Genomic DNA, 15,844 nt, shown 5'->3' on the forward strand with positions numbered 1-15,844 from the left:
AGGGGAGGGTCACGTCACACCCACTACCAGACTGTCAAACACAAGGACTACAAATAGGGCAGAGAGCAACAGAGAGACGCATAAAATTCCTCTCTCAGCTGAAGACTGCTTGAATACACAGTTTGGTCAACGAACACAGCAATAGACATGGCTCAAGGTAAGCTGTATGGTGCCTCCTTACTTATTTTATGGTGATGTTATCTTTCACATGACGAGGTATTTAATAAGTAGAATTTGTTAGAAATAATTTAGACCTTTCTCAGTATTTTGTTTGGAACCATTCATTCGGGTCAGCATGGGCATTCATTATTATCCCACTATATCCAGTGTGGGTGTCTATGTTAATGTGACTGTGGTGTTGAGTTACAGATTCTTGTAGAGAAGTGCATTAGGAGGTGAAACTTTCACTCTTAGCCTCTTGCTGTCACTAACGATGCTGCAGGCACGGTGCCAAATGTTTTCGCTGCTGTCTGAAGTCATCACCATTCACTTCAGCACCGTACTGCTGGAGTAAATAGTGATGTCACATTTTCATCAGGGATCTGAAGATCTAAAAAAATGTTTCACCTTTATATTTGAGAAGATGATTGCCTTCCAAGGTCCCTAAGACTTAATAATAGCAGCTGAGAGCAGCTGGAGCTTCCACTAGTTAACCAGTGCTATCTTTATAGGCTCACAGAGGACCTTGAAAGAATTTGGATGGTGCTGATAAGAAATTAAAAACTCCACAAACAGCATGTCATGTCTGTTTAATAGGAATCCCCAATAACTTTAAAAAAAAAAACCAAAACCCCCCAAAACTGTTGCCCACCTGTGTGTGAAGTCAAACAGAGCAATATACCAAAAATATCTGTGGAGGGCAGCTGGACACTTTAATACTGGCCTAACAGTCTGCCAGCGTACCTCCGAACAAATTGTAGTTGGTCATGCTTACACTAACACTTATATTCTTATAAATAAGCAAGATTTGTTTTCCATATGCTGGACGTGCACAGAGCATTTATTTAAATCTGAATGAGCTTGTGAGGGAGAACCTCAGTCAACATGGGTGTCTCCTTGAAGACTGAAAGGTTCTTTAACTTCAGAGTGTTTCCCTGTTTATTTTTCCAGGATTTTAAACAGTGTCGACTGTACCTGCTCATGCACACCTGTCCCCAAGTGTGTAATTTTCCTCATAGGCTCATAGTGGCCACAGTGATGCCAACCATCATCCACACACCACCGAGGGGACTGTGGTGTGTGGCTCATGGTTGGTAGACTGGAAGTGGAGAGTGGGTGTGTTCAGTATGTAAAGGTTAGAAAAGAAGGGAGGGTCGAAGCTGAGGAATTTTTGCCCATGCAGTTTAAAATGGAGTGCTGTCCTGATAATTTACGCAACCCTGCAGAATAAACTGCAACCCAGTGACATGCATTCAGTTTGGCTTCACACCACACATGCATACCATATGGCATACCAAAGCCGCTCCCCTTTAAATCAAACATTATGTTCAATTACGGGAGCAAATCAAAATAATTGCCTTTTGTACCATCAGTGTAGCCACAACAAGCCTCCAAAGCCCTGCAGAGAGGATGATGTCAGTTCCCCACTGCACCATTAGCCTGTTGTCTCTAAAGCTTTAAGGTGACAGACATCCAGGTGTTATTAATCTAAGTAATTGTTTTCACATTGTGTAAGCTGAGGGCAGGTTTTATTGGACTTTCTTGTCTCCAGATGGCTCCTATATAACTTGATATAATAATTGTGCTTCAGTGCAATGCTTACAATTTTTTTTCAAATATGTGTTGTTTGGTTTGGGATCATGCACAGACTAAACAGAAAAGCCCTCATTGCTCTGACTACACTCTCCAGCTGTGTCAGAATACGCTGCACCAACGTGTCTTTACTTAAGACCCGGACTAAGTTCAAGATCAGTAAAAGATCAGAGGCATGCCAGATACTGGGGAATGAGCCCCTATGGATTTCATATAAAACCGCAGGAAGTTTTTCTAGTCTAGCCTTTGTTTACTTAAGTCTGTCCTAGCCCTGCGACTACCACCTCATGTCTGTTTCAAGCATTATGTTTGCAAGGAATAATACATAGGGAGAGGCTAACATGGCATGTCACAGAGAAGATGACCAGTGGTTACACAGCAGCAAGAGAATCTCTGAGTCATCATATAGGTGGGCCTTTAATCAAAGGGTGGGATTCTTTGAGTTACAAAGGACGCTGGAGCGTGAAGGGAGTGACTGTCTGGGTTTAGCTTCTGGTAAATTAATACAGAAAGATCTGTCAGATAATATCATCCTTGAATGTTGGAAAAGACAGAGCATCCTACAGTCTGCAGTTTAATTTTAAAGTGAAGTCATCACAAGCAGAAGGAACAAGCAGTTCAGTTTTTTAGATTACGTGCCACATTCACAGCTGCCACACAGGAAATCCAGACCTTGTTAACTGCACTTTTTCAGTAAATTAATCATTTAAAAAAAGTTATTGTTGGACATTTTTAATTTTATTAGATTTCCCGATGTACTACACAGCAAATAGGTTTTATAAAGCTTCCACTTTTTTGCGACATTGCATGTGCTCCATATGCATAGAGATATATTTTTTCCTATCATTATAAGAAACAAGGACATGACTAATGAGCTAAAACATGTTTATGCTTCACAAATCTAAATGATTATTCTGGACTAAAAACCAACTTTTTGGGTCAGCATTGAGAGAAATTACTAGGTAAGAGATGTTTTTAGAAGTAAAAATTGTAATTATGGATATGCCAGTATTGTTTAATATAAATAGCATTTACACTGTATAATTTCTGTCAATAGTTGTGTAGTAGCTGTGTGTGTACTCAGCTAAATGTGCTGCAGACAGTGATTGATTACTGTAAATATATTATATGCAGATAATCTTACAAGCCTATAATAATAATAATAACAGTTAACTTACATACTGCATTTGTGAAGCTTTCATAAAATATGCTGCAAAATTTGCTACAGTCAGTAAGACAAAATTATTACATAAAAAATACAAGTTTTTTCGGGGGGTGTTTTTTTTCTTGATCTGCATTTTTATAAAGAATAATAGCAACTGTCATTACCAAGATGGTTGTTTATACACTACACGGCATATTTGAAATACTACTTAAATACTTTCTTTTTTTTATGATTTTTTTTTCTCCCTCTCTCCATTTTAGCTCTGGACATCGATCGCTGGAACTTGGAGTGCGAGTTCAACAACACTGACCATCGCACCAATCTCAATGGCATTGACCGTCTCATTGTGAGGAGAGGCCAGCCTTTCTCAATCAGCCTGTACCTTCGCTCTGGAAGCTACCAGCCAGGAGTCAGCTCACTTGATTGTGTTGCAGAAACAGGTACTGCTCCTGATTCTTATATTATAATATTTATATTAAGTGTTTTGGTCCATATACATGTGCTCTTTTATAAAGTTTATATGGTCTGTATCAAAACAATTGGAAAATTGAATGAATAAAACTTTCCCTACACAATAGGAATGTGAGAGTGTAGTTAAGGAAAAGCATTGTGTCCTCTCACTCAGGAAGTTAGCAGCAACTTGAAACCAGCTATTACCATGTGTTTATGCTGTCACTATTTTCTTTGTTGCCTTTTCAAGAATGAGAAGGGAAAGAAACAATAACATTTATGGAAAGGGAAGTCATGTTCCCGTCTTCAGCGATCAGCAATAGTGCGACACCCTTTTCACACTGGGCTCAGTTACAGTAGCTGAAAGATGTTTCAATTTCTGTCCTCTATGACCTTAGTTGTTATTCTTTGCAGCCCCAGATACTGTATCTTAAATTTTTTTGCAGTACAAACAGTGAAAGCTCTCTGTCTCTTGTTCTCTTCTAATGTTTGGATTAGTCTCTTATGAAGAGTAAGATAAGTCAACTTGTTGCACATAATTGAATGTGACTCTTTAAACAGGAAGTGTTGCTCGCCAAGAGGAAAGCGTGTGTATAATCGCAGATAATGGTTTCAGCCTTTGGAAGTCAAATGTTTTTTAATGGATAAGAGCGGCACCATTCATCCCTCCCAGTGTGTGAGCCAAAAGCTTGCCCTTGCTTTAGCTGGCCGAGTGGGAGATGTCAAAGAGTTGGCTCTGTCGATTAAAGTGAACACAATTGATTTTAAATTCGTTTAACACAGCAGAATTTAGGAATGAATTATTAAACTATTATGATATCCACAAATCAGAAGACATACCAAAGATTACTAGAACAAACTTGATAAGGGCGGAGAATACTGTAAGTTTACATTCCCTAGCTACGATTGTTTCACTAGGATCTCTCGGCCTCTTCTTTCAGACTCAGACTTCTAACTATATTTGGGGTTTCATGCAGGTCCTCAACCCTCTGAACAGTATGGCACCAGGGCCTCTTTCGGTCTGTCTGCCAGCATTGACACTTCCCGCTGGAGTGCTGCTGTCGCCAGCCCACCCGGAGACATGGTGGCCCTGTCGATCTGCTCTGCACCAGATGCACCTATAGGTCGCTACACCCTGACCCTGGGGCACTCTGCGAGGATCGAGTTCATCCTGCTCTTCAATCCCTGGTGTCCAGGTGGGTAAACAGAAGCTGTCATACAAGGGGCTCTTTCTAAGACTCACTTTGATGATCATGTTTCACACTAGAGTGGTGTTAGTGCAGGAACTTTTTAGGTGCATGGGTGGAGAGACCATTTAAGGCAACGGTTGCATAGTTAAACAACTATGTTGTGATTTTAAGCAATAGTTCAGCCTTGAGGTGAATATTCCTTTGTTGGAATAGTCTTGAAGCACTGGATTGAAAGTGATTGAAAGTGAAAGATTGAAGAAGATAATTATAGACAGAAGACAGCTGTAACATGTCAGCTACTTCACTTGTGTTTACTTTTGAGCAGAGCTAGCACTAGCCTTTCCAGCAGCAGCCTGTAGTCTTTCCTTTGGTACATAATACTATTTTACACTCTTGTGTTTTCAATAGGCTGTTTCCAATAGTTTAATAAAGACCAGCAGTACATCATTTTCACCCCAGTTAGAACATGTATTAAGGCATGTATTAATGTTTGTAATGTCTCTTGGCAACAGGTGATGCAGTATACATGGACAACGGGCAGAATTTGGCAGAGTATGTCTTAGCTCAGGATGGGATCATCTTTCGAGGAGCCTACAAACATCCCATACCTACTCCTTGGAATTTTGGACAGGTGCCAGCAACAACACTGACACAGTCAGCCTGCCTACATTATCCACACAGTCAGTTATATAAGTTCACACAGTGCCAGAGAGATGAGGGAGTGAACCGCACTCATTCTGATAACAGAAAAATACGTCCACTTGTGAAAGAATTAATGAAATGTTACATACCAACAAAAACATAACTCGGAAAATTGGATAGTGGAGACATAAAGAGGGTGGACGGCATGATAAAGTGAGCATTTTCTTCTGTATGATCCTGAGAGCCAGAAGAAAATGTTTTCCTTTCTCATTTTTTAAGCACTTTCTACAATTCAGAGTTTCCAGTGGACGTTATTTCGTCTTCCCTTATCAGAGAAATTAGGATCATTTGTTACTTTGATGGACAATCTAATCTTGAAGAATCTCTCTTAACTTATTGAACTGGCTGTAACTGGGACCTGGTAAATCCAGATGCTAGGGTATCCGGATCATGCCATGAACACAGATCTTTCAGCCCAGTTTCAATAAAAGTTGAATTCAAGTGAAAAGGATCATATTTTCCCTACTAGATACTGTAATGAAAAAACTTCAGAACCCTAACTTACACATCGCTTCTTATCCATAATGGATGGCGGTTACGGTCAGTTTGTACCTGCTCAGCCATCTCGAATTCTGTTATTTCCTTTGAGCTTTCACTTTACTGCTATAATATCAGCCTCTTGCACCTGGCAACTCATTGCCAGACAGCTATACGTCTGACTCCCCTTCTACAATTCTGGGTAAAATCCTTTCTGTCTCACCCACAAATGAGAGCTAGTAGGTCCTGCTGTCCACTACAAAGACACTGAATAAAAGTTTTGTTTTGAAAGTGCTAAAATTAGTGTACATTTCTGAACTCCTAGTAAAATGAAGACAAGAATGTAGTATTGAAGAAACAATTTCATTTTTAGCAAAAGAATAATAATATCAGATCACTTAACCTCCCTTGTGGCAATAAAATGCACCATCAATAGAAAGCCCAGGATGCCGTCTTGACACTACAGTAGGACTGAAATACAAGACATATAGTTTGGTTGATGTAGAGCTCTCAAACTTGCATCCCTCACAGAGGGCAAGAATGAATTGTTGAGTGTTGAGTGTTTTACCTTCCTGCTTTAATGCCTGACCATCCTTCACATCACGCCCTGCCAGAAATCAGTCTGATTCCCCTTTAAAATTCCGAGTGAAGTCCCTTTAGTCCGCTGCTTCCTGAAGTATGGACATAGGTTGAATGTGTAAGGCAGTAAGTCCTGCTGTCCGCTACAAAGGATACTTTAAATTACTGTAAATGCAAATGTGATTTTTAGCAGCAGAAGCACAATATATGTAAAAATAAAGGATCACTTAACCTCCCTTGTTATAAAATGTTAAAGCCACAATGCCGTCATTCTGAGGATGGCTCAAGACATTATGCAGTATTGTATATGAATGATTGGGTATGACTTGCATTGTATTTCAGATTTGTTGTATTTGTTTATTTTTATAAAGCATGTGCCTGCTATGACATGCCTAGGTTTATTATTTTTCCGCTCACAGTTAATCGGCAGTTATGTGTCTTATGTTGCTGTACAGTTTGAAAGTGGAATCCTGGATGTCTGTCTGAGGATTCTCGATATGAATCCTAAGTATCTGAGAAATCCTGGCAAGGACTGCTCAGGGAGAAGAAATCCCATTTACGTGTCCAGAGTGCTGAGTGCTATGGTTTGTCCTTTTGACTTCTTGATCTTCTTTCATTTTAAGAGAGTATCGTTTCTGTTTGTTAATTTTCATAGATACGTTTCTTTTGCCTGGCAGGTGAATTGTAATGATGACAAAGGGGTGTTGTGGGGAAAATGGTCAGGCGGCTACGAAGGAGGCGTCAGCCCCATGTTATGGAGGGGAAGTGTGGAAATCCTGCGCAACTGGGACACACAAGCCTGTCAGCCTGTTCGCTATGGACAGTGCTGGGTGTTTGCTGCAGTGGCCTGCTCAAGTAAGATAGCACAGAGCCAGGCTTGGTAGCCTATCTCTAAAAACCGCTTGCTTAGACTCAAGCAGACAAAACATTATATCCTACATAAAAGCACATATTTATGATATGCATATTACTCCTCCTTTAAATATTATAACACTTAAGTTGTTGTTAAACCCTGTCAGTTTCCAGGGCCCTGGGCATCCCCTGCCGAGTTGTGACCAACTATCTGTCTGCACACGACACCAACAGCAACCTGGTGATTGAACGCTATGTCAATGAAAATGGAGAACCCATTCAATCCAAAGAAATGATCTGGTGAGAACGCTTTTGAGTTGACTCACAGATGGTGAGAAAGCTCACAGATTCAATGTAAATCACTGATTATCTTGAAATCAGAGAGAATCCACAGACTATACTCAGCATGAATCTGTTGTGTTGTGGGGCAAGAGTGAAGACCTGCGTTACTTTGCCAGGCAGCTGGGTCTGGAGTTATGAAGAGGTGTGGCAAGGGTGGCCATAATGTTTTTGCTCATCATTGCGCTTGGTCATGTTGGTCATAATGCATGGTTATGATACATATAACCATGTATGTACAGCATGTTTATATATTGCTATCCAGCTTATAGTATGCATTGTATCTACAGGAACTATCACTGCTGGGTAGAGAACTGGATGACAAGACCTGACCTTAAACCTGACTTTAATGGTTGGCAGGCCTATGACCCCACGCCTCAGGAGAAGAGTGAAGGTAAGAAAAAAAAACAGATATATAATAATGTTGTTTTATCAAGTAACTTGCTCACCATGTCTTTTCCCCCCATTTCCCTCAGGAGTGTTCTGCTGTGGCCCTATCCCTGTCAGAGCCATTAAGGAAGGTGAGCTCACATTCAAGTACGATGCCCCCTTTGTCTTTGCTGAGGTCAATGCTGATGTGATCACATTCATAAAGAAGAAGGATGGCAGCACATCGAAAGTTTCTTCCAACGCACTTGTTGGCCAGAAGATCAGCACCAAGAGTGTGGGCAGTGATGCCAGAGAGGACATCACTCATCTCTACAAATACCCTGAAGGTAGATCAAACTTTTAGCATTCCAGCTGAATCAAATAAGTTCTACTCTTTATCAAGAGCTGAAGTCATAGAACAAAATTGATATTTACCTAAGATGTATTTTTTAAACACTTGTTTTCAATGCATAGAGGGATTTACCATGTAGGCCTCATCCAGCATGGTCTCACATGTTTGCATTCATCGCACTTTTGCCCAGTTTTTCACCAGCTGTAACATATCTTCTCATTCTGCATTGTATAGTTTTTACACACACCGTAAGTGTGCGTGTAAATCATTCCCTCATACCTGTAGGTAAAACCAGGGTCACTTTCTAACTACATTCCTGAATTGCTTATCAGTGTTTGCATTCCCCTTATTGTACATAAAGTCAACTCAGAACACCCTTAGGCTCATTTACTCCTATACAAACTTCATCACTTTGGTTCAAATATACTGTAGAAATTGATGTACAGCATGGCAAGGCATATGGGTCGAGGCTTCTGTTATTTAAGCCATGATGTTGCTTCAATACTCGCAGGATCTGCTGAAGAGCGGGAGGCTTTTAAGAAAGCTGACCACCAAAACAAGCTGCTCCAGCAGCAGCAGGATCAAGGCCTGCACCTCAATATCAAGGTGACATCAGATATGAGGAAGGGCTGTGACTTTGATGTGTTTGCTGTGGTTACTAACAACACACAAAGTGAGAAGAAGTGCCGCCTGTTGTTTGGATCCTGCGCGTTGTCCTATAATGGGTTTATGGGAGGGAACTGCGGCTTCAAAGATCTACTCAATGTTGAGCTTTCCCCTGGGGGAGGTAAGTAAGCTCACCGCTGATAGAGAATGTTAGTACAGACTTTTCTTTTCACTGTAAGTTTAAAATATAATGTCTACGTTCTTTCAGAGAGGAAAGTTCCACTAAGGCTGAACTACTCCAAATACGGTGGTCAGGTCACTGAGGACAACTTAATCCGTCTGGCAGCTCTGCTGCTGGACTATACCACCGGAGATACAACGCTGGCAGTGAGAAATATTGTACTGGACAACCCTGAAATCAAAGTCAGGGTGAGTAGCAAGATATGCGACAAAATACCAACTTCTGGAGTCTTTAAAACCCAGAAGTGACCTGAGCAAATATAACCAATGTCATGCATATTTGTTATGAGATAATCAGCATTATGTGCTTCATCTGAGAGTGATCATAATTTATGGCCTGTTTCTGAACAGATCCTGGGAGAACCAAAGGAGAATCGGAAGCTGGCTGCAGAAATCACCCTTCATAACCCTCTGCCAGATACGCTGGAGAACTGCTGCTTCAGCATCGAAGGGGCCAACCTGACAGGGGGAGGCATCATTACTGAGAGGTCAATAAGCCATTAAGACAACCTTTTAAAAATTATTACTGTCTGTAATGGAAATGTTACTTCCCAATTTGAATTATGAATTATGAGATTTGTGTCATATTGTTTCACATTTTGCTGCCAAGTCTCAGTGCAGCACCCGAATGTCTGGCTGAATGTGCTGCTGTTTAGTCAGGCTAGGGGGTTAGTGGAGCAGGAAGGAGAGAAAATAAATTACCGAATGGATTCCTTACGATTGCTCAACAGAAGAAGATAGGAGGAGTATCTCCTCATTGAATGTTTGAACAGTCCAATAATTTACTTTACATAAATCCAGCTTTGCGTTTCTGACTCCATGACTGATGAGCAATGTGCCTGCTATGTTTGGCCAAACTCTTCAGAGCAATTCAAACACTTCAACTCCAACTGCACCATTGCCATAAATAGTCACAAGTATCATGGTTTGTTTGACAGCAGGAATTATTGAAATGTGTATGCAATCACAGGACTGTGATATAAACCTTCTGGTGTTGCCTCAAAAGTAATATTTAAACCTTTTTCCTGCAGGCTGGGATCCCCAGTGGGACCTGGGGAAGATGCCAAGGTGAAAATCTACTTCACACCCACCCATTCTGGACTGAGAAAGCTGGTGGTTGACTTTGACAGTAACAAGCTGTGTCACGTCAAGGGCTACAGAAACGTGATTATTGGAAAATAAAGCCTTTCGATGTCCATAATGCATTAAATGGAATTATTCTTACTCTTTATTCAGACCTGGCATTTAAAGATTAGACAATGAATCGAGTTTAGTGCCTTTCTGCTCCAGTGCTTTCTTACTGTCTCCTCTCTTGTTTATTAGGGATTACTATGTGGATATATACTTTAGTCTGAGCCCCATTTTTTTTTTTTTTACTGTGATTTATGAATGCTTTGTACTCAGTGATACCAGCCACAATCTGACCATTTTAAGTATTATGTGTTATTTGACAAAATTAAAAATCTTGTTTGCCAGGCTTTGTTTCCACATGACTTGGATGCAATGTGTAGGTTTTTGTTTGCGTATTATATGACAGCCAACACAGTTGGACTAACTACAGCAAAGGCGATATGGAGGAGCTGTGTTTATGGTGCTTTTTCTCTTATTGTTTATATACAGTAAATATTTCCCTGGCTAATCACAGCCAGTCCTGAATATTTTATTGTACTCATGGGATCCATTTCCGCATGCACACTAAGACTCTGCAAATATTCCTTTTATGGTAGCATCTCTATCCCCAGTAAATATGCCGGCATTAGTTACCCGTATGTACTGAGATTATAAATGAATACTTCAAACACACTTTGCAAGCTAATCTTTTGTCTCCTAACATATTACATCATTTAATGACCCTGTGTTATTATTGCAATGCAAGCTTTACTTAAAACAAAGATCATCATAATCTCCTCTCACTTATAAATCCTTCATCACTGATTATACTCAGACTGAGCTGTGGAATATTCTGCAAGTTACTACATGTCAGTTTCCTTTATATTCTTTTCTCAAATCCTCTGTAGTCAGAGAGACAAAAAAAGACAGTTGATTAACTTTTAAAAAAACATGCATAACTGCTTTCAGTCCCATTTCACATGCACATCTTTTTCCATGTCTACTTCAGCTCCTGCAGCAGAGCTCTCTGGCACCTGTTCCCTTTCATCTGCCTCTCATGGCTCCAGTGTCTGTCCTCCAAATACTTCTAAATGACCAGAGAGGGCTCTAGCTTTATGACACAATTATCATTGTATTAGACAACTGCAGATCACAGTGCCAAACTGGAACTGGAACACAGCCACAGACCTGTAAAGCTTATTCACCATTTAACAGTGCAAGATACCACAGATACATCTCAAATATGCTACAAACTCATATCACGAGCAGGCTGAACTCTTTAATTTGTGCTGTGCTTTTAAAGAAAGCATCAGTATTCTAGTTTTCTCTTTTCTCTTAACAGCATGAGTGCATGGAAGTGTCTCTGCATGTTTGTGACTTACTGCATTTCAAAGCTTGGAGGAAGCAGTGCTCTCTGCTGGTCACGGAGATAAACTGTTAAGAAAAAGAAAGCCTGCAAAGCTTTTGAAGAATGCACTGTTTGTGTTGCACAGCAGCTGGCAGCACAACACAACCTGTCAGCCGTTTGTGGCAGCACGGAATATAATACAATGCACGGGGAAAATCCTTTGTTTATCCCGTCTACAAATGTGTCAGCTTACACACCGTAAAACGTGACCGTATGCTCCAAAAGCACATAACACGATTCACCACTCAAGAACACGACTTACCTATAATCTTACAAACGTGCAGAGTGATTAGTATGCAGTAAACATACTGTATAACTGATATAAAGAATTTAAAGCATCACTGAATCTCACGAGTAGTAAGCCTGCACACCTTGAAATGTATTTAAATTACCGTAAAACTTTATTTGATCAAACACAAGACAGAGACCAGAATCACAGAATTGAATTTATAATTTAAAATGAAAGCATTTAACACAACAGTAGCAACGGGGCAAACACAGTCAAGGTGTGATTTGGGAAAAAAACAAAAAGGGTATCTTTGTTCAGAAAACTAGGGCAAAATTTTAGTGTGATTTATGTACTAGCTGAGGTTGGAATATTTGTTTGATTGGCACTGAGTAACTTTGTAAGACAATAAAAGTATACAGTGCAAATAAGTGAATACACAAGAACAGATATCTTATCTCGATGTGACGAGGGCGTACACTTGCATTGTTACAGACATACTAGTTATGGGTTAGAAAGCTAAATATACACTTTGCCTTTAAGGCGCCAAAAAACAAGGACTACACGATTTAAAACCAATGCACGGAAAAGTTTTCAGATAATGAAAAAGTGTAAAATTATTCAGTTTTTCTTACAAAGCATTTGTACTGAATACTGCAGCTTTCAGCACACGTTTTGGTAAAAGACAATAGAAGTGGCACACTGCATCGTCTGTCTGTATCTTGGGTCTACAATAATAACATAAAACTTCTTCTTTGTCATTACAGCCTTACTGTCACATTATGGTAAACTTAATGCACACAGATGGAGTCAATCAGATGTACTGTCAGCAAAACCATGCCCACTGAGCAGCAATGGAATTCAAATAACAATATTAAAGATGAACAATCAAACCATGAAACACAAAGGGTCTCAGCCGTGTGATAAATTAGTGCGCTGATGAGTGTCCCTCTTTACAGAGTGAAGTCATGAACATGCAAAGTGCCGGGCACGTGGCCCGTTTTAAAGCACACAGCTCTCGTCACAGTCAGATTGATGGGGCAAGTGTGGGTGACTGCCCTGCGACTTGTACTGGACACCCTCTGATCCCTGACTCCTCTCGGGCTTCACCTGGAGGTAGGCCCGGACACGGTGGTGCTGTGCCACAGTACCGCTGTAGTCGATCACGCGGCACTCGTACGTGCCCTCGTCTGTTGGTTTGACGCTGGACAGACGGAGTTTGTGGGAGATGTTGCTACCGGCCACTTTCACCACCTAATGAGGAGAAAAGATGAAGTTTTCTTGTTCATGTTTAGTTTGGTGAAATGTCAAAAGAGCATCCATCACGAAATGGAAATGAGTGTTACAAAAGTGTGTATTTCTTACATGTCCATAATCGTGATTGATAATGCCTTTAATCAAAAATGACTTTTCTAGGTGACAGCTGATTGATACCACATCAAACTTACACTAATTTTAGTGGCATCTCTGACAGTCTCCTCCAAGGGTACGACCTGCAAGGAAATACGGATGAAGAGTTAGCAGCAGAAAGCTGACCGAGGCAGGTTTTTCAAAAAAAATAAATAGATCTCATTCTCAGCAGCGTCTCACTGGAGGAACAGGAACAAACACGACTGATGTATCAGTATTTTTTCTTTTAAAGCAAAGGATTACTTGTTTGGATTGCTTTTCTGATGTGGTTACCTTGTTCTCCTTGTTCTCGTCGAGCTGAGGTTTATACGTGTGTGTTCAAATGTGCATGCACAAGAACACACTCCACAGTGCCAAGCATGTAAGCCTCTGAGCAGGAGAGTTTGCGTGATTGGGTATGCAGAGGCACAGAGGTATTCTTTTGGGCATAGGTATGAATTATGCATGGAGCAGAAAGAGATTTTGAAAATCTATTTCTTTCTCAGCACCAATTATAGTGTCTAGAGGCACAACAGGGGATCCCGAGTCCCCCCATGATGGGAGAGAGTCAACCTGTTCCCCCAGTGCTGGCAAATGCTAATCAGCAATTATACCTTGGTTTCTAAGCCAGAGGGTTTGTGCCACTGCATTTCCCTTTGACTGATATACAGTAGGCTCTGGGTTTAGTCCAAGTGGACGTGCCATAAGAAACAAAGTGTAAAATCTGAAAAAGTGAATGTTCAAATTGATGTTCAGCAACAAAAATGTGTACAGTGATTAAGGTTGCAAGAAATAATTTCTATAATGTTTGCTTTGTTCTGGATGTGTTGCAATATCAATTATATGTGTACTATTTTGATCCATCTAGTATTTTTTTGAGCCATGAAATAATTTCTAGCTATTTCAGCAGTTTGTTCATTATTTTATTCATTTATTTTATTATTTTTAAGCTAAAGCAGCCCCGTTTCATCTGTAATTGGAATTAAGATTAAAGCTAAATATATGATGGTTGATTGAGTTAAGTTTAAGTTAGCTGAGGTATTACAGGAGTTTTTCACCTTCGCTGGGCTACAGGTGACTCCAGCAAAAAATCACTGTACATGTACAATAAAGGAACTTGCATTACAGCTGCTTACATTATTAGTGATATAGGGAGGCTTCTCATGCCACTCTCTATGGTCCTTGATGTACCACCACTGGATCTCCAGGGAGTAGGAGGGAGAGCCCGCCCCACGGAAGGAACAGGCCATCTCTACATCCTCACCGCTGTGTGTCGTGATGTCGTGTGGGACCTCTGTAAACAGTGCTGCAACAGAGAGAGAGAGATGGTCTTAAGATGTCCCCAAAATGACAGAAACATTATTTCTCAAAGAGCCTTGTGACAATGTGGCATTACTGCATCACACTGATACATGAGAAAAACTGTAAGCCACGGACACGGTGTTGGAACTTAAGTAAAAATAAAAATAAGGATTTCAGGGAAGAGTGGTGTATTCAACCAACCAAGCAATGATTTTACACTGTAGGTCTGTTTGCACTGCAGGATAATAGTTGTGATCAGGTTGGTGGTTATCAATCAGTTACTGAATTTGTCTCAGTTTGCTTGGGATGCTCACAGAAACAAAGGTGAGGCATAAACAAAAATCTCAAAATGAAACAAAATAAAACACATACACAGCAAAAAGTTGAATACTAAATGAATTAAACCACTTAGTTTATCAAGGAATACTAAAAAAGAGTGTAGAAGTGAAATATTTTCAGCTGGTTATAGCTGCTCTAAACTGACAAGGAAAAAATACAGAAGAGGGATCATGCTCTCTTATGTTTGGGCAAAAGTAAAAGCAATCAATGCAGCAAACTGACAATTCAATTAGCTTTTCTTCAGATATCAGAGTGCTTTTCAGTTGTTTTGAGTGCATTAATAAAATTGATTATATTATAGGTAAAGCTGACCTAGCTAAAGGCTGTGGAGACAATAATTAGGGAATACCTTTTGCATCACAAGCCCACACACGTCTGAGATGTGACAAATGAAGCCTGACTGCAGCAGTGATGGATTTTAAGAACTCAGATTTCATTATCAATGACTGATAATTTCAATTAAATAAAATTCATTAATTTGAAAACTTTGACTTATTAGAAGTTACTACATTACTCTGAGCAGACAAAAACATATTGAACCCAGTCAGTGTAACACGAAATTAGATTTATGCAGCTTTAGAAATTAAATCAATACCAATGCAATTTTGAGGTTACATACCATGAAATGTAATCTAATTTCAGTCAGCTTAATGTTGTGCTGGCAGTGCATTGGCCATTAAAATTAGAATATAATTAATATGCTCCAGAGTAAAAGTATAATGCGCATAAAGCATCACAGGTGATGTGTATTGATGAAATGTAAATGTACAGTTCAACATTTACTCTTCCTGTAGCTCTGTTTTGGTTTCTGCCATCACCTGGGGGGGGGGGGTAGCTAGTTGCTAACCAACTCTCTGATGATTAGGGAGAGGTTGCCTGCAGCTGTTTGAAACAGGTGTGATGACAGCACAGCTTGGAAATTAGAAACGCCAGAACAACTGATCAGTAAAACCAGGGGTCCCCAATCTCAGTCCACGAGGGCCGGTGTCCCTGCAGG

The 15,844-nt window shown here is 40.2% G+C and overlaps 2 protein-coding genes across 2 annotated transcripts in view; one reads left to right on the forward strand and one right to left on the reverse strand.

Annotated features, from left to right (window-relative positions):
* tgm2b (transglutaminase 2b) lies at positions 1–10,715 on the forward strand. Its single transcript, XM_031747858.2, has 13 exons — positions 1–157; positions 3,178–3,357; positions 4,345–4,563; positions 5,070–5,188; positions 6,771–6,899; positions 6,993–7,170; positions 7,335–7,467; positions 7,797–7,900; positions 7,983–8,222; positions 8,739–9,014; positions 9,102–9,262; positions 9,425–9,561; positions 10,105–10,715. Exons 1-13 carry the CDS (start codon positions 148–150, stop codon positions 10,253–10,255), a joined length of 2,037 nt encoding a protein of 678 aa, XP_031603718.1. The 5' UTR covers positions 1–147; the 3' UTR covers positions 10,256–10,715.
* vstm2l (V-set and transmembrane domain containing 2 like) overlaps positions 10,406–15,844 on the reverse strand; it is a 22,678-nt gene continuing 17,239 nt past the window's right edge. The window contains exons 2-4 of the mRNA XM_031747640.2: positions 14,343–14,512; positions 13,266–13,310; positions 10,406–13,071 (exon numbers count right to left, since the gene is read on the reverse strand). Of these exons, the coding sequence (XP_031603500.1) occupies positions 12,820–13,071; positions 13,266–13,310; positions 14,343–14,512 (467 nt within the window). The 3' untranslated portion in view covers positions 10,406–12,819. The remainder of the gene's footprint in view (positions 13,072–13,265; positions 13,311–14,342; positions 14,513–15,844) is intronic.

The sequence above is a fragment of the Oreochromis aureus genome, linkage group 5 (assembly GCF_013358895.1).
Source record: "Oreochromis aureus strain Israel breed Guangdong linkage group 5, ZZ_aureus, whole genome shotgun sequence".
In the NCBI taxonomy this organism is placed as follows: Eukaryota; Metazoa; Chordata; class Actinopteri; order Cichliformes; family Cichlidae; genus Oreochromis; species Oreochromis aureus.